General features: G+C 44.1%; 1 protein-coding gene across 1 annotated transcript in view; it reads left to right on the forward strand.

Moving 5' to 3' along the window:
* Nucleotides 1-21,714, forward strand: part of NECAB2 (N-terminal EF-hand calcium binding protein 2) — a 136,298-nt gene that overhangs the window by 101,588 nt on the left and 12,996 nt on the right. The window contains exons 6-9 of the mRNA XM_033157236.1: nt 3,869-4,005; nt 12,387-12,505; nt 13,277-13,356; nt 20,534-20,590. Coding sequence (XP_033013127.1) covers nt 3,869-4,005; nt 12,387-12,505; nt 13,277-13,356; nt 20,534-20,590 — 393 coding nt within the window. The remainder of the gene's footprint in view (nt 1-3,868; nt 4,006-12,386; nt 12,506-13,276; nt 13,357-20,533; nt 20,591-21,714) is intronic.

The following is a 21,714-nucleotide window of genomic DNA, read 5'->3' on the forward strand; positions in this document are numbered from 1 at the left end:
CAAAAAGCATATTACAGTATATTTTAGAATCATAGAATTGTAGAGTTGGAAGGGACTCTGGGGGTCATTTAGCCCAACCCCCGCAAGGCAGGGATCTCAACTAAAGCATCCATGACAAGTATTAATTGCCAGAATTGATACTTCCATTGACAGATATAAAGCACAATTTTAGTGACTTGATCTCTGTCTCCTGTTTCCTAGTCTCCACTTTCCCTAGTTTGGTAACTACTAAGTTTAACTTTTCTGTGTATATTACTTTGTGGATCTGTTTATATGTTTGACTCGGCCTCTAAGCGAGCAGATATTATGAGTAATGCTCAGTGTTAGTTATATTTAAAAGGTAAAGGTAAAGAGACCCCTGACCATTAGGTCCAGTTGTGTCGGACTCTGGGGTTGCGGCACTCATCTCGCATTACTGGCCGAGGGAGCCGGTGTACAGCTTCCAGGTCATGTGGCCAGCATGACTAAGCCGCTTCTGGCAAACCAGAGCAGCACGCAGAAACGCCGTTTACCTTCCCGCTGGAGTGGTACCTATTTATCTACTTGCACTTTGATGTGCTTTTGAACTGCTAGGTGGGCAGGAGCAGGGACCGAGCAACAGGAGCTCATCCCATCACGGGGATTTGAACCGCCGACCTTCTGATCAGCAAGCCCTAAGCTCTGTGGTTTAACCCACAGCGCCACCCCCATCCCTGAATTTAGGTTATATTTAGTTATATTTAGAGGAGATTAATTGAAATCAGTGGGTCTAATCAAGTATGATGAACACTGGGAATCGCCCTGTGATAAAATGTTGGCATTTTACAAACTAGGCCACTATAGATATTATAATAATGCAAATAATGTGATTCATTATGAGATCAAATAAATAAAGCCAACTCTGGGCATGTAACAAATTCACTCAGTGGTATTCAATAAATGGATTCCAACTTGCTTTAAAAAATATTAGAGCTGGGACATTCCAGGTGGTATTTTAGCAATGGGCAGTGGACAGTAGCCAAGCTTGGCTGCCATCCATGGTGGCTGGCCATCATCTTAATTTGCCCAAATCAAACACTCACCAGACCTAAACTGCTTAGTTTCGGTAGGTTTGTAGTTTTATGCAACCTTAGATCCTACCCTTTTCTGCTATGGGTCATAACATCTCGGCAAAAAGTATTATTACTTTGCACCTGTGCAGAAACTTTTCTTACTGCACATACATCAAGTAGCAAACCACAAAGAAGCAAAGAACTGGAAGGTTGACAGTGACTTCCTGACAGAGAGTGAAAACGCAAAGGGAAGCAGAAGCCTGACACAACATTGATCGATCAAACAATGTTGTTGTGGGTAGCCAAGTCTCGAGAACTTGTCAAGAGTCAGCAGCCTCCCAACTTTGATGATCTTGGCTTTACCGAGCAGAATGGGCAGCATGTAAATATAATCAGATATGCACACGGAAAAATCCGTCAGAGAAACAGCTCCTCGGGGAAAGCAAGGAGACAGATCTCTTGGCAGGAAGAGAAGAAGAGATGGGCTTTCATTTCAGGCTCGGTGCTACACAGATCATGCACACCTGGTTCCTGCCCTAGAGGCCAGAGAACAAGGGGGTCTCGTGATGCCTGCTGGAATCTGGCGTTGCCTTGTAGAAAGGGCCAAATAACTGCCATGTAGTGGATTAAGGATAGATGGGTCTGTCAAGTTTGTTTTCTCTGCTTCTCAGTTTTTCAACCTTAAACTCAGTCACCCACATTTCCAAATCAATCTGATTTTTTTCCTCTCTTTAATTTTTTTCCATGAAGCTTCATGAGCATTTTAGTGCAAATTTCTCCTAGTAAACACATTTTTGTGTGCAGTTTTGATTAATATACAGTTTTGCAAGCCGTTTTAACTGACACAAAGCATTTTTTTGTATGTTACATTTATGAACTAAGGCATTGTTGTGCACATTGCCCCCATAACATTTGCACGCTTGTATGCATCAGTTGGAGAACGGCATTGCGAAATCTGATGGAGTGCAAATTTTGAAGGACAACCATTTTTTAGTTTGCGCGTTGATTCAAGAAATGTGGATTAAAGTACAAACAAAATTGAATTCCTCTGCATCCCAGTAAGATGAAACAGAATATAACAGGGATGAGTAAGAAGTTCAAGTTCTAAGGAATTAACCTTGAAACAGTGCCTTTGTGTATTTTGTGAAACTTACAGAGGGTATTGTCCATGATGTCCCTTTGGAAACTATTTGTTGAGTTTTGTTGCGAGAAGAACATTGTCACACCTTGCATGCTTCTTGCTGTTCAGTAGTGTTACTTTGCATTTTTCTTTATTTGTGTTGGCAACCATGAAATTAAGAGCTGCATTTGTGGCTCAAATCTGAACGTTCTTTCTGCTTTTTTTTGTTTTGTTGTGGCTTACAGCTAAACAAAATGACATATGACCTGCCTACCTCCTCCTCTGGCCCGTTATGCTGTCCTGCCATTCCAATGATCCTTTTGCCCTGGGCTTGGCCACTGCGTGCTAATGGCCCCTAAGTGCTGGGCAATGCCAAGCCCACTTGTCCGGGAGGGAGCTGAAGTGGCTTTAGGTTTTGACCCAAGGAGGGACAGAAACAGTACTGCAGTGGGAAACACATGGGGTGCAGGGAGGCTCCACAGTGCCCTCTATTCAGAAGTAAGTTCCATTGAGTTCACTGGAGCACTTACTACTAGGCAAGTGTGTATAGCAGGGGTGGGGGAACCTTTCTTCAACATTCCCTGGCCACATGCAAGTGGTAGGTGGGGCCAGAGGAAGAAGTGGGTGGAGCAACGCATTTTACCTTTGTGCAGCGTGAATCAGACCTGTATATAGACACAAACACCTCCTTCCATCCCGACAAGCGAGAGGCACCAAGAACACATTCCAGCTAGGCAAAGGCACTTGTGGGGGCGAGCAGCAGGATTTGGTTTTGGGCAGGATCAGATAAAGGAACCTGCAGGGCTGCATTTGTACCCTGGGCCAGAGGTCTCCCCACCGCTGGCATATAGAGTTACAGCCTGAGATTACATATTATTGAAGCCAAAGCAAGGGTGAACGTTGGAGCTGGCTGGCAAGATGCAGTCTTGGAGAGCTGGAGACATGTGCATTTGTTTCAGTGGGGACTTATGGATGCCAACCGCCGCTGTTTCTGCTGGCCTCCCTCGTCTGCTTTACTTGTGCATTTGTAAAGAGCCAGATATGACAAAAACACCACAAGTCTCTCCAATGCTTTGTCCTCAAAGGAACTGTGTGCCAGGAGCTGCCCTTTCCTCCTGGCCTGGACATTGTTACCAACTCTGCTTCTTCCCAGGGAGGTGGGGGGGGGCTGCTCTTTATTCAGGGCAGGGCTGCCAGACCCACTGCTACCATCTCTAGAGCAGCTTTCCCGCAACCTGGTGCCCCCTAGCTGTTTTGGGATTGCAACTCCCATTTGCCCCAGCCAGCATTGCCAATGGTCAGGGATGATGGGAGCTGCAGCCCAAATCACCTGGAATATACCAGATGGGAAAGGTCATTGCAGAGTGACTTTGTCGTCTTGATAGCAAAGTGAGAACTAAATATGATGGAGGTATAAATAGCAAGAGCACCCCACATGGACACACACGTATCCTAAAAGCTGGAGGAAGTTACATAAAGATGGTGCATCTTCACATAGTAATATCACATGATTGTTTGGACAGAATACAACACATAGCAATGTGGGACAGAACTATTTTTCACTGTGATAGGAGTAAAAAAAAATTCCTTCTAAGGCTGCAGATTTCCACATTTACCTTTCTTAAAAGAAAACAGCAGTTCATGGAGGAAATGTTCTTTGGGTGATGTTGTTCATTCAGGCAGCTTGGGAAAATTCTATTTTCTTCTTCCTCCCCAGGTGTATGAAAGAGGAACCAATGTGGACCAGTTTGTGACCCGTTTCCTGCTGAAGGAGACAGCCAATCAGATTCAGTCCTTGCTCAGCTCGGTGGAAAGTGCCGTTGATGCTATTGATGAGCAAACCAGTCAGATAAGGTCAGGTCTTTCATTTGTCCTGTATTGAATTTAACCTGTTCAGCAGCCTGACTACTGTTTTCTGTCTACTGTTGTGCTCTGGAATCTTCACAAGATGGTTGTTTTTGGTGCCCTCTTAAGACAAACATTCTACATGCTGTCTCTAGCAACGTAATACCTTAAACCCCGGGGCCAGTGCCAGGTCTGAGGCCATCTGGCCAGTCCCAGCTTTGTGGCTGGAGCAGTGGTAGGTTCACCTGGTGGCTAACTCTAATCAGTGCTAAGCAGCCAAAGGCTGCCATTTTAAGTTCCCACACTGCCCTAAGCTGATGGGATATTGTGGGTATTGTGGGAAATTAAAATGGCAGCTCTCAGATCCTCAGCCACTGTATTCTGGGAAATATTTTAAAGGGAACCTTGGGACAGGCATAATTGGTGGGTCCTTTGAGCCCTGGTGCCTTAACTCTTCCGCTCCTTGTGAGGGATTGTTCCTATTGGAGGGATGGCACTGGAGAAGCCAAAACATTTCCCTCCCAGAGTTGTGCTGTCTTGTCAACAGAAGTTTCAGAAAATGGGGGAAGTTGCAGATTAATGCAGGAACAGGAAAATCCCATGGCTTCTGTTCCCCCCACCCCCCTGAGCCTTTGCAAAAAGCTAGAAGCAGCAGGGAAACCACCAAAATAAAAGGGTTGCCATGAATCACACCCTGGATTCAGCAACAAGGAGTTAAAATGTCGCACAGCTCTACAGAGCTTGTTGACCAGAACCCAAAAATGGTTGCCATGGAAATGGGGGAAATCAGAAGCTCATATCAAGAGACCTCTGCACCCACCACCCGGTGTTCTAAATTAAAGAAAAAAAACAGCAGGCTACAAAGTTCCAGCAGGCAGCTTGTCAGGGAAGATCTTTCCATTTGTTGGGGTCTTGTGGGAGAAGATTTCATCAAGATCCTAAACAGCAGCCCTGTATTAAACTCTCCCCCTGTATTGTATTTCTCTATAAATTCTAGTTGTTGTTTTTGCATATATGCATATGAGTTGCAACATGCAAATTAGTGGCTCTGTGTGAACCAGTTTGACATGTGAATTGACGTAGGCTACATGCACACCATACATTTAAAGCATGTGGCGTTCCACAAAGAATCCTGATTGGTTATGGTACAAGATAGACCAATGAGAACAACTGAAAGTCTCTAATCTGTGGGTGTCTCCCTAGTACACTTTGCCTTTAGATATTTAGGAGTCCAAGTGACCAAAAAATCCAAACGAGACTTTTACTGCTAATTATTTCCATGTTTGCACAAATGTAGCACATTGGAATTGCTTGACTCTGTCTTCATTTGATAGGATCTCCTTGATAGAAATGATGGTTTTACCGAAGTTCGTCTAGTGTGGTGTAGTGATTAAGAGCGGTAGACTCGTAATCTGGGGAACCGGGTTCGTGTCTCCACTCCTCCACATGCAGCTGCTGCTTGGGCTAGTCACACTTCTCTGAAGTCTCTCAGCCCCACTCACCTCACAGAGTGTTTGTTGTGGGGGAGGAAGGGAAAGGAGAATGTTAGCTGCTTTGAGACTCCTTCGGGTAGTGAAAAGCGGGATATCAAATCCAAACTCTTCTTCTTCTTACCTTGTGATGTTCTCCCCACTGAAATTCCTGTCCAACGTTTTAAATGGAAACTTTCATTTTAAAAGAAAAATGCCCATGTACTGCTAAGATTCTCAGATACATTTTTTTAAAAAAAACCAATGCATGGGGTATTCCCTTTTTGAAACTGTATTATGAGACTTACCAGCTCAGGCACTTACTATCCTATATTAATGACTCAAGTGACAAACCCTGGAAACCAGTAGAGCGTTCTTAATTACAACAGTCTAATCCACACCGCATTTCATTTATTGAAAAAGAAGCGAATAAAAGTCTGCGGATGCAATGCAACATATTGAAAGTGACCCAGAAGGTTGGGAAATGCAGAAATCAAGCCTGAATGCTCACCATCTCTCTGTTAAGTCCAATACATGAATACCCTACATTCTATTTAAAAATCGGAGTAAGTGTGAGTGAACAAAAATTTAAAAATACGGATAAATTTTGTGACTACTATATAAATTCTAAACCAATTCCCAGGGATACATAGAGGAACCACCTTCAAAAACACAACACAGACTTGGTTAATGTGGTATCAGGTCAACTTCCACAGGGTGCTAGGGAACTTACACAAGTCAAAAATTTATGTCTCGGAAGTTTAAGGTGCTGAGCTACAGTTCCCAGGAATTTGGGGGGGGGGCAGATGCCTGTTAAGGTGGTATCAGAGTGCTTTGAATACATGGTGTGGATCTGATTTCCTGGCTCTGAAAATACGTCTTACAGGTGTGCCTTACATATCTACTTAGCGCTATTAAGTTCAGTGAGGTTTACTGCCTGGTTAGAGGGTAGAGGATTGCAGCATTAAAATATATTACCCTCTCCTTTCCCAGCCACAGGGGGAAATGATTCCTGTGGACACTAAGGGCAGGGGACGATTAATCGGGGGGGAAATGCATATGGCAAAAGGGTTAAGCACCAGCTCACCTCTGGTTAAATTTACTATCTCCAGCAATTGTATTTCAGTTGCAAAACTCTAGACTAGATTGGCCTTGAGGATCAGATTGGGAGAGGATCTACAAGAAACAAGACTACTTTCCCACTCTAACTTCACTGCTATCATCAGGGTTGGAACACCAAGTTCTGCTATGATGACACCACTTTTTTAATATCCAGAAAACTTAAACAGAAGTACCTGTTATGGGTGAGGTATGTTCCATCAGGTTAACTTTTGAAATGACAGATATGAATGTTAAGAAAGAACCTGTGAAGAACCCTGCTGGATCAGACCAATGGCCAATCTAGTCTAGCACCCTTTTTCACGATCACCAATCAGATGCCCCTGGGAAGTCTACAAGATGGTGATGAATGAAAGGCCCCTGCCCTCCCATTGTTTCCCAGCTATTCGTATTCAGAGGCCTACTGCCTCTGACCCTGGAGGTAGAAGACAGCCGTCCTGGCCACTGGCTTATCCTCCATGTGTTTGCCTGACCGCCTTCTAAAATCTTCTAAGTTTGTGGTCATCGCATTTTGTGGAAGGCAATTCCAGGATGAAAGGCTGTAGTTCAGTGGCAGCGAATCTGCTTGAAATGTAGAATCTCCCAAGATTCAATGCCATGCAGCTCCAGGTAGGACTGGAAATGTCCCTTGCCTGAAACAGTGGAGAGCCACTGCCAGTCAGTGTAGACCAGGGTTTCCCAAACTTGGGTCCCCAGCTGTTTTTGGACTACAATCCCCATAATCCCTGACTACTGCTCCTGCTAGCTAGGGATGATGAGAGTTTAGTCCAAAAACAGCTGGAGACGCAAGTTTGGGAAACCCTGGTGTAGACAATTCTGAGCCACATGGACCCAGTGGTCAATATAAGGCAACTTCCTGTGTTTCTATGTGCCATGTGAGAGGATGCAGCAAAGAGAGGCAGTCACTAAGTTCTTAGCTCTGAGGAGCAAAAGGCCGAGCTCATGTTCATGTTTTTCAGTCGCCAGCTTGACTTCCTGCTTCCTCTTCTTCCTCTGCATGATGCTGGAGTCAGGAGTGTTTCTGGAGCTTCTCCTCCTTTTCTGTTCTCACTCTGCTTCTGCTGCTTTTGATTTATTTTGCATCAGTATATTCAGCAGCCTCAGCAGCCAATGTATATTCATGAGAATTACTTAACAGAGCAGAATGGATCTCCCTGCATTGCAGGTGGATATGATGCATCAACTCTCTCCTCTCTGAGTATGGCCATCACTTTGGTGCCACAGTTTCATTTTTAGCAAGTGTGCTATTATCAAGTCTAACCCTGCCCCGCCCCCCCCAGCCCCCCCAAAATGGGTCAGGGTGTCTGCCTACAAAGCTTGGACAAGCAATATCCAAGCAAGCTATGTTCTTCTGCCTGTGTGTATTTGGCAGTGTTTGGGGGACAGGGGAGACACAGTCCTCAGGAAGAGGCAGTGCATTGTATTTGGTGACAATCTGCAGTTACCTCCAGACTCTCAGCATTTGGGGGGAGGGATTCATTTGCAAGAAGGAAATTTTAGGCTTGCCCAATTAAAGTGGATTAAAGTGCTCTGTTGCTGTGGCTACAACAAATCTGGTTTTCTTTTCTAAAAAACTGACTTTTGTGGTTTAAAAAGTGGCGGGTAAATGCACTGAAAACCATAGGACAAACGAATGATTAATACCGTAGGGAGGTGTAAAAACACTGCTCAAGTAAATCAGGATGAATGGAAGATTGTCATACAACTTTCCTGCAAACTAATCAGAGCAACTTCTCAGTAAAGACTGGGCATAAAGACTTCACATATGTTTTGTGCAAGCAAATCATGATGAATGTTGAATTAAAAGGTGATCTAAAGGAGATGTGGGAGTGAATGAGACAGGTACCTGCTGAGCGACTGCTGTGCTGGATCACGATGAAGCCATGTAGTAGCCAAACTACACTATGCAGACAAGGCATAGTTGTCCCACTTTTCCAAAATGTTGTGGCCCTTTCCCTAAAGAAAAAAGTCCTTTACACCCATCAGATTGGTCTGCCAGGCCAGTGGAATAAATAGGAGCTGTGCATATGGATCCAGGTTAGGGGTCACCAACATGATGCTGTTGGAACCCGTTCCCATGAGTCCTGACCAGCATGGACAGTGGTGAAGGAGGATGAGTTTGGAGGGTACCGTGCTGGCTATACCTGATGTAAGTGTTTATTTTGAATTGGGTTTGGTGCTAAATATAGATGCAAAGCCACCTGGTATGCTGCATTTTGGGACCTGTGTTGATTCTTTCACTTGCGGCCTCTATGTAGTATTTCATTCTGAATAGCATTGCCCTTGCTGAAGGATTCAGAGAAGTAGCCTAAAACTGCTTCACTCTAGCACATGGCCCAGATGGAGGCTGGACGGTGGATTCTATATCCAGCTGCTGCTCTCAGGTTAAGTGATCAAAGGAAGGTTTAGCATTCACATCAATTACTTCTTTTTTACTGTACAGGCAGCCTTACCCCCCACCCACCCCCAGACCTTATGTATTATAATGCAAGGGTGTGGAGCCTCAGGCCAGGGACCTCAATGCAGCCCTCCATGCCTCTGTGTCAGGCTCTCTCCAGTCACACCCCATATCCCCAGGCCTGCTCTGCACTCTCCTGTGGGTGTTTTGACCTGGCTGAAATCTGTCCTTGGAACTCTGAAAAGTGAACTCTGCTTGCCTGGATGGAGGGTAGAGAAGGGTAGGGGTGGGGTGTGTGTATAGAAGCAAGCCTACTATAGAAGGAAGTAAAATTTACCACTCACTTTTGCTTCAGGTCCACTGGGATGTGGCCCCCCGGAAGGTTGTATGGAAGCCATTTTGGCCCTCAGACTAAAATAAGTCCACTCCTGTTAGTACACTATAGCAGAACTGCATGGATAAAGGGTCTGGAAACCAAGTCTTATGAGGAATGGTTCAGAGACTTGGGTGTGTTCAGCCTGGAGAAGAGTGAGAGGTGATAGGATAGCCATCTTCAAATATCTGAAAAGCTGTCACATGGAAGCTTGTTTTCTTCTGGTCTACAGGGTGGCACCTATGCATCTATGCATTGGCTACCTACCCATTTCTATTTCCTGGGTGCTGCCTTTAACCTATTAAACTATCAAGCTCTGGGTTGCTGGTATGTTTTTCCCACGCCAATGTGAGCTGGTGTTTTAAGCTTTATTTATTGATTTGTCAAATGTTGGTGGTTGTTAAAATGTTGCAGGTTTTTACATTCGCTTGTAAGGCACCTAGACATTGTCCTGCATTAGGAGACAAAGGGCGTGTTCACAATTCCGCTTTGTCCCAAGCCTAGAAAGCACAGGTCTGAGCAGTTTTCAGTTTGCACCACCAGGAAAACCCACTCTGCCATTGAATCGGAACAAACTCTGATCCATGGAAAACCAGTCCCGTCCCCCCCAGAAAGCGGTGAGACAAGTGGAAGTGTGGAAGAGCCCTAAGAGAGCAATTGTAATAATGATTTATACTACACAGCTGCGATATTTTCTTATGAGTTGGTGGTTTATAAATACCCATAAAGTATAAATCATGTGTCTGCTCAGAAGTCAATTCAATCGGGCTTACTCCTAAGTTAAGTTGGGTTATGATTGCAGTGACAACTTTTTTTTTAAAGAGGTGTGTGTGTGTGTGTGTGTGTGTGTGTGTGTGTGTGATGTGGCCTGGCTTTAGATGCCAAGCTTTCTTCTGTTTGAAAGTAAAGTAAATATATGTTTAATACATTGGCAGAGTTGTACTGAGCAGGTGCCAAATCAGCAGAAGAGGAAACAATCAAGAAGCAATTAGTCGTTGGATGGAGCAGCTAAAGATTTATTTCTCTGCTCATGGGCCTCCAGATGAAATAATCAATGACTGCTTGCTTTCCACTTGCATTCTATGAAACTCTGAATAAACAAGATAGAAGCAGATGATTGCTTCTGGAGGAGTGGGCTTTCCTGCAGAGACCCTGGGGTAGCTGCCAAGAGACCCACATCCACCCCCACCCCCACAACATGCTGCTTTTATATACCAAACAAAGCACTGTTATTTGTGAGCATCAGGCGTATCAGCTGGAGTGAGTGGCTTCACTGTTATGAAATATCCTCTCAGTACCATTATAACCATACTTTTACCTACCCCTCCACCCACTTTTCCATTTCTTATTTTTCAGCTTATCCCACAGACACTTTTTTTTTAACCTTTCCTACAACTTTCCAATCTTCCACAGGTTGTCAAGGGTACCAACTCATCTCGGTGATGAGAATAGATAGGAAATTGTTCCCTTGGCAATTAACAGTACTGAACGGCAAGTTATGCACCCGCTAGCAGATTGCCTCTGAGCTACTGCAAACCTGAAACAAAACATAATTCAGTATCTGCTGGGCCAGTCCATGTGAAAACGTGCATCTCTCATCAATATGATAAGTTAACAAGAATAAGCAAGAAAGGCTTATCCTTGTCCTCCATATTGATAAAATCCTATCAATGGCAACTAGCCATGGTGGGCTATGTTCTGTCTCCACTGTGGGGGGGGGGGCAGTGTGCTGATATTCAGTTGCCAGGAGTCACAAGGGTGGAGAGGGATGCTGTGCTCAGGTCCTGCTTGCAGGCTTCCCACAGAAATCTAGTTGGCCAATGTAAGAACAGGATGCTGCTGGATTAGATGGGAATTTAGTCCAATCCAGCAGGGCTCTTCCTATGTTCTTCATGTATATTGGTTAAATTGGGAGAAGTCAATGTGGTACCCTCCCAAGTCTTGTTAGACCATGAATCCCATCGTCCCTGACCATTGGGCATGTTAGCTGGGTGTTGATGGGAGTTGTAGGGCACCATTTTGGCTACTCTGTGCTAAATTATCTATTTAGGGATTTGATAATCTGGCCCTAACCTCTTGATGCAGGCTGTTTATTCAGACTATTTACAACCCATCCTCTCTCAAAACAAATGCCATGGGAAAGTATAAAGCACCAAAAAAAAATAAATCCCAAAACCTAAACCTATACTGTAAAATGCACTAACCAACTTGCAAAATTTAAATGGCCTGAGCAAATCAGTCTTAACTTGGCCCAAAACAGTCAGCATCCAGTGTGGCATAATGGTTAGGGTGTTGGGTTATGTGACCTGGGAGAGCAGGGTTTGAATCCCCACTCAGCCATGAAGCTCACAGGGAGACTTTGAGCCGGTCACTTTCTCTTAGCCTAACCCGCCTCACAGGTTTCTTTTGAGGATAAAATGTGAAACACATACACCACTTTGAGCTCCTTGGAGGAAAAGGTGGTTTATTGATGCAATAAATAAATAAATAAAGGAATAAGACAACCAAGTCTGGAAGAGGAGGGCATTCCATAGACGGGGTGCAATCTTCTCTCAATGGTGAGGTGTAGCACAGTTCTCCAGACAAGTAATATGTACAAAGTGGATATGCTGGTGGAAAGTGTGCATTGGCTGAAATAACATACAGATATGTATTATGTCATGGGAAATGCTTTGTAAAAAAAATATGTATATATTAGGTAAAGTTGTTTACAAAAATGTGTCTATTAAGAGAAACTTGCACTCAAATGTTTGTGAATTTTCATAAGGTGCTTTAAAAATAAATTTGCAAACTGATGTGGAAATGTGGGGAACTCAATTTAAGATTGGGGGTAAAAATGAGAACTGGAAAGAATTGGTGGCCCAGTTGCTGTGCAAGTGCTGCATTTCATTACATCATCATCATTAAAATTTGTATACCGCCCTCTACTGATAGATCTCAAGGCGGTTCACAACATGAAAAGCTATTTATTATCTAAAAGGCGGGAATATGTGTTCTTTTGTGTTAATCTGTTTCTTTCCTCCAATTGCAGACAGTTCCACAGTAAATCTGGCCATGGTGTCATGGACACCTGGTATGACAACCCTGTGCCTAATTATCCCCCCAACAACAGAATTGTAACCAAAGAACGCAGGAAAAGCTTCCAGACTGGTGAGTGTTGTTCCAGATGCTGGAAAGCCAGCCTTGAGTAGGTTGGTGGATTGCATGACCATCAATTGGAGCTAAGCAGTGCTTTTTTTCTATAAAAAGGGGTACTCTTTGCAACCACAATCTGAATTCAAGCTGCAGCTGTGAAGGAAGACTCCAGAGGGGCCCTAGAATGTGTTCCTGATTATTCCCTGGACACTCCTGCCCCCCTGTCAAACATGGCTCACAGAGGCCAGTTCTGTTTTAGGACAGACAGAAATTTTATTGCAGCTATAAGCCCATATAGACATAAACATAAACATAACGAGGAACAAAGCATAAAAACATGGAGATACACAGAAATCACAATGTTCTGTTTTAGGAGAAGAGCCTAGAGCACTGTGCCAGGACCTGATGTGGGGAACCTGCAGTCCCCAGGTGCCATTGGGCTATAGTTCCCATCATCCTTGACCACTGGCCATGCTGGCTGATGGGGTGGGACTGATGAGAGCTGGTGTCACTCTGGAAGGCCACAGCCCCTGTCCCTGGCACAGACAACACTGAGTTAGATGGTACAACAATCTGACCTTAGTATAAGGCAATTTTGTAGATGCCAAGGGAGATATACAAGGTCAGCTATTCAGCTAAGGAAGACTGCCAAGTGCTGTGAAACCTTTTTGTGTTGCTGTCCCTTCTGGCCAATGCTACTTTTTTCTTTTGCAGCCTGGTCCAGAATGTCTGCAATCTCTTGCCCAATGTCCTTTTCTTGCCCCATAACTACCTTTCTTTCTGCAGCCTCTTCAGACACCAAGGAGGAAGGCTTGGAAGCTCAGATCAACAGGTTAGCAGAGTTGATTGGGAGGCTGGAAAACAAGGTAAGGAGGACCTTGTATTTTTAAAAATCTATTTTGACAGTGTCATCATGACGAAAACAACATTGTGATTCCATCAGTTTTATTAGACACTCGTAACAATACCACTCGGACATTAAAGTACACCAGATTGATCAGCCTTGTGATCCAACACTGCAGCTGATATCCCCTCCAAGAGCTCTGTCAGGGTGGCGGCTAGACAGTAGGGTGCACCAGCAGAATCCATCAGGTTCCCAACACCAGGTACAGGTAGATCTTAACTCAGCCAGCAGATGAGGAGGAGGTTTGGACCCTAAAGATCAATGCTGTCTCTGTCTCTCTAACCTTAAATCTCAGCTGGTGTTGAACCATGAAACCTGGAGGACACATTTGGGAGAAGCAAGTCCCTCCTGCTTTCCCCAACCAGGTTTTAGTGACACAAGCCAGGTTAGCAATAGCATCCAAAAAACTGAGAGGACTTTAGGTTTGGACCCTAGGTAATAAAGGTTGGAAGATGGACTGGGTGAAGAGTAAGCACACAGTTGTCTTGTTTGCTTTCCTTCCCAGTAACTCTGCCCTGCGCCTGCACCTCTGTTGTACCAGTGGTCACTGTAAGATTTATAAATTCAGTTCATCTCACCATAGTGGGATGAATTGTGCCCATGCTCAGTCTGCTGCCCAGGGGCTAACTGTTGATGGAGAACTTGAAGAATTCCCACCCCCACCCCCCTTCCTTAGAGTTCTTTTTCTTTAAAGCAGATTTGGGCCAGGCTGACTTTCAAAGAGAAAGCTCCTCTAGCAACCCATCTCTGAAAAAATAGGACACTTGACCCACCCTGCTTGTTGACAAGCTAAGTAGGAACTCGTGGAATGGAAATGGAGCATAGAGGAAACCTCAGAGTAAATAATGCATAATGCAGTAGAAGCATATCACCCTTGAATTCTTAAAGTGAGAGGTGAACAGGAAGACCCAAATGTGATACAAAACAACAAGCTAGAACTAAAAGCTGTGAAAATAAAAGAGAGAGAGAGCACAGAAGATCATGGAAAGCTGGAGGATATCATGAAGGTCCTATATTCTGCTCAGAATAAAAAGGACAGTGTGCTCCTGACATTCGGTTGTATTACAGGATGAGCATTTTATTAAATAATATAATCAATGGTTTTCATCTTTTTGCGGGGTGGGACAAGAATGAGCATTTTTTTGTCAATCACCTTTTTATGTTATTTTTATGTTTTGTATTCTGGATTCTGTGCTCTGGATGCTTTTATAGTTTTAAGTAGCTTTGAGGCATTTCGTGTTGTAAGTGATGAATAAAATGCAAATAGTCATGACCGTAGAATTGATGCTTTTGAATTATGGTGCTGGAGGAGACTCTTGAGAGTCCCGTGGACTGCAAGAAGATCAAACCTATCCATTCTCAAAGAAATCAGCCCGGAGTACTCACTAGAAGGACAGATCCTGAAGTTGAGGCTCCAGTACTTTGGCCACCTCATGAGAAGAGAAGAATCCCTAGAAAAGACCCTGATGTTGGGAAAGATGGAGGGCACAAGGAGAAGGGGACGACAGAGGATGAGATGGTTGGACAGTGTTCTTGAAGCTACTAACATGAGTTTGGCCAAACTGCGAGAGGCAGTGAAGGATAGGCGTGCCTGGCGTACTCTGGTCCATGGGGTCACGAAGAGTCGGACACGACTGAACGACTGAACAACAACAACAGTCATGACGAATTTCTCCCTGGTGATTGTGTACTCTGAAATTTCCAGGGGAGCAGAGGGAGGGATAGGAAACTGAGTGGGAGGGAGGGGATGGAGTATCCTGAAGGGGAACCCTCCATGCTTCAATATTTTGTTGCAGGTTCTACTTCTTAAACCAAAATTTAAGATAAGTGAAACACTAGGCAGAATGAACTGGAGAAGCAATTGGGGATCATAACTGGGGAAATCCTTCCTTCCATGCTGTAATGTGAAGATGGGGGGTGGGGGAAGACAGGGATGATGAGGTAGATGTAGGAACATTTGCCTAGGCAGGTGCATACTTGTGGCTCACAAGTGCAGTGGAAATAACTCAAATCAGACACCAGTGAAATCAGGCCACAACTTCATTGGGTGAAATCAGGCCACAACTTCATTGGCTAAACAGCAGGTAAGCAGTGTTGGCATGGCAGTAGAGCGAGGATCAATTTCTTCTTCCACTCAGCCCTTCCTGGTGGAATGGTATTCTGCTTAGAGTTGGGAAGTACCCAACCTCTCCCCCCCCACACACACACACACACCTTGGGAGTTTGCCAGTGGTGAACCATGGCATGCTGCTGCTATCCTATTCAATGCAGTGGGGCTTACTCTCAGGTAAGTGGGGTTAGGACTGCACCATAACTTATCTTAGAATCCATAGTATATTATTTGCAGCCCTCAGTATTTTAATCCTTGCATTCACTTGGGCCATGTATTGAAGCTATGTTTTATGGATGGCGCAGCAATAAAACTGCTAGCACATCTGGAAAGCTGAGCAGGGCCTGGTATAGTTTCAAACTGGATGGTGGACCACATGTCAAGATTCCTGCATTGCAGAGGGTTGGCCTAGATGACCTTCAGGGTTGCTTCTAAATCTAAATTATATGATTCTATGAAGTCCTTCAAATTCAGAGTTGTGGAGCTGGATCTGACTGGTGGGCCAGTTGGTTATGTCCCCCACCCCCGCAGGGAAAGTTTGACAGGTCCAATCACCCCATGTCACAATCATAGGCATAGCCTACAAAGTGCTGATGGCCATGGGATCGCCAGGTCTAACAAAGCACTGTGCACATGGGCTTTGCAAGGCCTGATGATCAGCTGAAGGTTGGGTTTTGTGAACAGCGCTTTGCAGGTGCCATTCATCAGGAGTGCCTGCAAGCTCACTTTTGGCTGAGTTTCATCTCCACCTACACCATCAGTTGGTTGTTGGATAATAGCACTCTTAATTGGGGTTTTTGAAGATGTCTCCAGAAGCCAGGTCAAAGCACTGTCTTGCCCTGCACTTTGAAAGGGACTTTATAGACACCACAAGCAGCTGATTTGCAGTGCCCGCAAGCATCTTTTCTGCTGAGCACCATCCTCTCCTGCTGCACCCCTGATATCATGCATCACATCCTGTGTAGGGCGGGTAGGCGTGACCTTTTGGGTGCAATGAAGGCAGCAGGCTAGAGGTCTTCCCTGCTGTTCTAAGTCTACCTTACGAATTCTAATGCTGGTACCTGGATTTGCTTTCTGCCAACAGGAGCAAAGGATGTGGATTTTGTTCCAAAAATAATTCATAGAAATGTACACACATTCTAAAGCTCACAAATATGGACTGGTATTCACACACACACACACGCACACACACACACACGCACACACACACAGTTACCTTGACAACCAGCTTCTAAAAATGTGGCCAAGATGATTATTATTTTATAGAGGTGCCCCTTTCCCTGGGTTGTTATGACAACACAAAAGAATAACTGTGAGGTCTCCAGTATATGACTCTTCCAAAGGAGTCTCTGTAACAAGCAGGCAATATTTGCACTTAGTGGGGTTTGGAGATCCCTGGCCTAGCTGGTTATCCAGAAAGCCACCCCAACGTAGCCACACAAGGGATTTAAGGGAGCTTCAGCCCTAGACACTTGCTGACTGTTCTGCTCCTGTAAAGTGCCAGAAGTTACCAACTAAGGGCTGAAGTAGGAGGACCCTGAGGCTTGGCAGAGCAAGGAGAACCTTGTCTCTTTGTGACTGCACTTTAGTGCCACCATTGTGAGTGGTGACAGGGTGGAACTGCAGCTACCAGTTCAGAAGTGGTGATAGACGGGACGAATATGGTTCTCTGCCTAGTCCTGTATGGAGATTTTTTTAAAAAAAATGCAAAAAAATGTTTATAAATTCAATTTATAAGCAATACAAAACAATTATCTAACTACATTTTAGAAAAAAAGTTAAGGACAAAAATATTCATGTTGCATATAGAGCAAATCAGTGAAAAATAGTAAAATTTAGTTCCTCCTTAACTTATTTTATAGTAACATGTAATCAATCACAGTTCCTTCTGTCTCCCATTGTCCAGTCTAATTGTTAACATTTGTCATTTGCTCCTCCATCTTTCCTGGCTTCCTTTTCTTTTCTTTTATTTTTTGCATACGTGAACCTTGCTAAAGTGAAGATAGACAATACTTGGTGACCGATATTCTTAGGTCTCCTTGAATTGTTCACATTGTTCAATAGGCATAGCAATAGTCAGCCTGAAACCCCAGAGAGCTGCTGGCCATCAGAGCAGACAGAACTGAGCTACAGTGCAGAATCTGGAGAAATGTAAATTTCAGAGGATTACAGAGTTTCAGTTGAAATATTGTATCAGAAAGTATGGATCACATTAAAATCCAAAGCACCCTGAATTTCCATGCTCCCCCACCCCCAATCCCTAGCCACTCATCCGCAGCCCTCCCTGCTCACGGGGAGACTGGCGCTGTCCGTGGCTAACCCTTCCTGCAGCATTACCTATAGCTTAGGGAATTTGGATAGGAAAACATGCTAGCCTTCTTCCTTCTCACATTAACAATTCATGGGGAGGAGGGAGAATTTCCCTTCCTCTGATGCACATCACACAGCAAATGAAGGCGTTTAATCTATCTCAACACCACAGGAGAAATAGGAACCCTTACAGGAGCCACTAATTAAGAAATGGACTCAGGTTATGCAGTAGCATGACACATTTGGGGTCCATGTGTGTGAGAGAAAGCAGGGATTTTGGGGGGGGTGTCCCCCCCCCAAAAAAACCCCAGGAATATGGGGTTGTTGTTTTTAAGCATAGTGGTATAGTTTTGGTTGCCTCGCCCCAAAAAGGATATTGTAAAGTTGGAAAAGGTTCAGAAAAGGGCAACCAAGGAGATGAAGCAGCTCCTCTGAGAGAAGAAGTTCTAGTATATGGGATGTTTCACTTTGCAGAAAAGTTAAGGAAGAAGCAACACAATAGAAATTCATAGAATTATACATAGGCTGGAGAAGATGGATAGGGAAGTTTTTCTCCCTCTGCCATATCGCTGGATCCACCCCCATCGTTCTGCCTAGACACTGAGGTCCAACTCCAAGGGCCTTCTAGCGGTTCCCTCCCTGCGAGAAGTGAGGTTACAGGGAACCAGGCAGAGGGCCTCCTCGGTGGTGGCGCCCTCCCATCAGATGTCAAGAGAATAAACAGCTATCCAACTTTTAGAAGACATCTGAAAGCAGCCCTGTTTAGGGAAGTTTTTAATGTTTGATCTTTTATCACGTTTTTAATGTTCTGTTGGGAGCCGCCCAGAGTGTCTGGGGAAACCCAGCCAGATGGACACCCTTAAACTATGGTACTCATTCCTCAATTTGATGGTTTTAAAAGAGGGTTAGACAAATTCATGGAAGATTATGCTATCAGTGGCTACTGGCCACAATGTCTATGTTCTGTCTCCAATGTCAGAGGCTTTATGCCTATGAGTACCAGTTGCTAGGAATCACAGGTGGGCAGAGTGCTGTTGAGCTCAACTCCAGCTTGCAGGTTTCCCTCAAGCATCTGGTTGGAGCAGTATGGTGGACTGGCTGGGCCACTGGCCTGTTCCAGCAGGCTTGCCTTGTGTAGCATCAAAAGATGGGGTGGAACTTCTGGAGCTTGGTTAGTTTAATTGTGCCCTAAGGTTCTTTTACTTGTGAAATTGTTTATTGCCCCTGCCCACTGGTCATGCTGGCTGTGGCTGATGGGAGATGGACTCCAACAACCTCTGGAAGGCCACAGGTGCATGGTTTGGTTTTTGTTTGATATGTTCCCATGTATTTTGGTGAACATACTGTTAATTGATGCAGATGTTATTTTCTAATGCTTTGTTCTTGCTTTGAGCTCAACTTTGTTTTTGGAAAAGTGGCATACACACATTTAATCAAACCAGAGTGAAATGTTCGCTAAGTGGTGAATTTTGCATGTGTGTGTGAATCACACAGATTAAAGAGGAGGCAGAACTTTCTGCCTCTGCATGTCAGCTGAGGCTTAGCCTATAAACACAGCAAAATGAAGTGGTAAAGTCCTACACTGGCGGAGTGATCTGTGCCATTTCAGACTGCATGGGGAATGGAGAAAAAGCACAGAGCCTCGGTCCTAGATGACACTGATTGCTGCAATGGATATCAAATAAATAATCTTCAGTCGCAATGTCTTGGTGAATTCTGATTAGATACTTTGTGTATGAAATATGATCTGTTCTACCTAGGGCTTGGGGGAGAAATTTGATTTTGTTTGCCTTTTAATGAGAAACTACCTAATTCACACTTTTCAAATTGACTTGTGATCTGAAACACACTTATCCTTCAAAGCTCAGCTCTCTGGATTTTGTGGTGCAGTTTTCCAAGCAAACCTTGTGTATGAAAATGCGCATAATTGGGTGGAAGTATTCTGAGCCTAGGGCTTGCTGATCAGAAGGTCAGCGGTTTGAATCCCTGCGATGGGGTGAGCTTCAGTTGTTCAGTCCCAGCTCCTGCCCACCTAGCAGTACGAAAGCACATCAAAAGTGCAAGTAGATAAATAGGTACCGCTCCAGCAGGAAGGTAAACGCCGTTTCCGTGCACTGCTCTGGTTTGCCAGAAGCGACTTTGTCATGCTGACCACATGACCCAGAAGCTGTATGCTGGCTCCCTCAGCCAGTAACGCGAGATGAGCGCCGCAACCCCAGAGTCGGACACGACTGGACCTAATGGTCAGGGGTCCCTTTACCTTTACCTTATTCTGAAAAGGCATATATTAGTTAAAAGAACTATAATGTACATGCATTATATTAGAGAAATACAGAAAATTTGTATTTTAGTCAAAAGTGCATACAAAAAATGTGTTTATTAGGCAAAATTAGTACAATTGTGAATAATTGCCATAGGGATTTTTGTTATGTGTTTTTTTAAAAATCAAATTGCTGCAGAAATGTGGAGAACTGAAGCTAATAGAGGAACGATAAGGCACCTAGAAAAACAAAATAGATAGATTAGCCCATCTGTACCACACTGGCTCTTGCAATGGGTGTCCTTAGCTGCAATATCTTTTGGTTAGCTAGTGTGTATATGAAATAAGCTCTGTTTCATGTGAACTAATGGGGGCTTTTACTGATTTTTGTTGTTTCTGGTGGGGGTTTTCACTACTGCAGCTTCTAACCTTTCTAAAAATTGTTTTCCCCCACTACAGACTCTCTGGTTTGACCTGCATCAGCGACTGTCAGATAGTGAAAACACAGCTTGCACAGTGAGTACTCAAAAAAGTTCCTGTCTCAATTCAGGAAATAAAATACATTTACATATGCAAATCACCGGAATGGGGAGGGGCGTTTGCCCCCACCCCTTCATCTTAGACCTCCATCTGCCGCAAATATGACTCGAAAGGTCATTTCTTCTTTATGCAAGCCAGGAGGAAGGTCTAATGAGCATCCCCCTCCTGTGGAATCCTAGGTTGTCCAACACATGCTGTCCCCTCTTATATCAACATGAAACGCCATCTCAGCCATATGGTCCATTCGCTGTTTTTGCAACCCCTCGAGAAAGGAAGCACGTCCCAACTTGCTTAAAACTGGAGGAGAGACTTATTTTCTTTAACAGAATTTGTATACCACTTAATTGTAAAAACCTCTAAGCTGTTGACATAAAGTAGACAATAAAATTGTTGATAAAAGTCAATAGTTAAAGAAAAAGTTCGCCTAAAAAACTAAAAACAGATGAAATGAGCAGTTAAAAACGCACATGGAAAATAAAATTGCATGTTAAAATACATGTCATCTTGTCTAAACAAAAATATTTCCAGCAGACACTGAAAACAGGACGGCAGAGGCCCAATGTCAATGGACAGGGAGTTCCACAGGATAGGTGCTGCCACACTGAAAAATCGATTCTTTCCCCTGCAGAATGAATGTTGTGTGACACTTGTAAAAGTGCCGGTTCTGCATATCAAAGTAGCTGAGTAGACACAGATGGAGGAAGGTGATCTTCAAAGTAAACTGGTCTCACGCTGTTAAGGGCTTTATAGACTAATAGCAAAACCTTTAACTTGGCCTGCTAACCAATTGGCAGCCAGTGCAGATGTCATATGATCCCACTACACATTTTTATGTGCAATTTTCCTTAGCATACATACCCATTATTGCAAAGCATATTTCCACCACTATATGCTTTTTATGCACACTTTACCTTGGTACCTGCATTTTTGTACACATTACTTGGCTGGAAAACTGCATTGCAAAATTCAGAGGAATGTGACTTTCCCAGGGTGACTGTCTCTCAGTTCACATATTATTGCAGAAAGTGCCACTTAGGTAGATTTGCCTGTAAATGAGAAATGAATCACATTTCTCCTCCACACCTAGCAGTAGCCTGGTA

The sequence above is a fragment of the Lacerta agilis genome, chromosome 8 (genome assembly GCF_009819535.1).
Source record: "Lacerta agilis isolate rLacAgi1 chromosome 8, rLacAgi1.pri, whole genome shotgun sequence".
In the NCBI taxonomy this organism is placed as follows: domain Eukaryota; kingdom Metazoa; phylum Chordata; class Lepidosauria; order Squamata; family Lacertidae; genus Lacerta; species Lacerta agilis.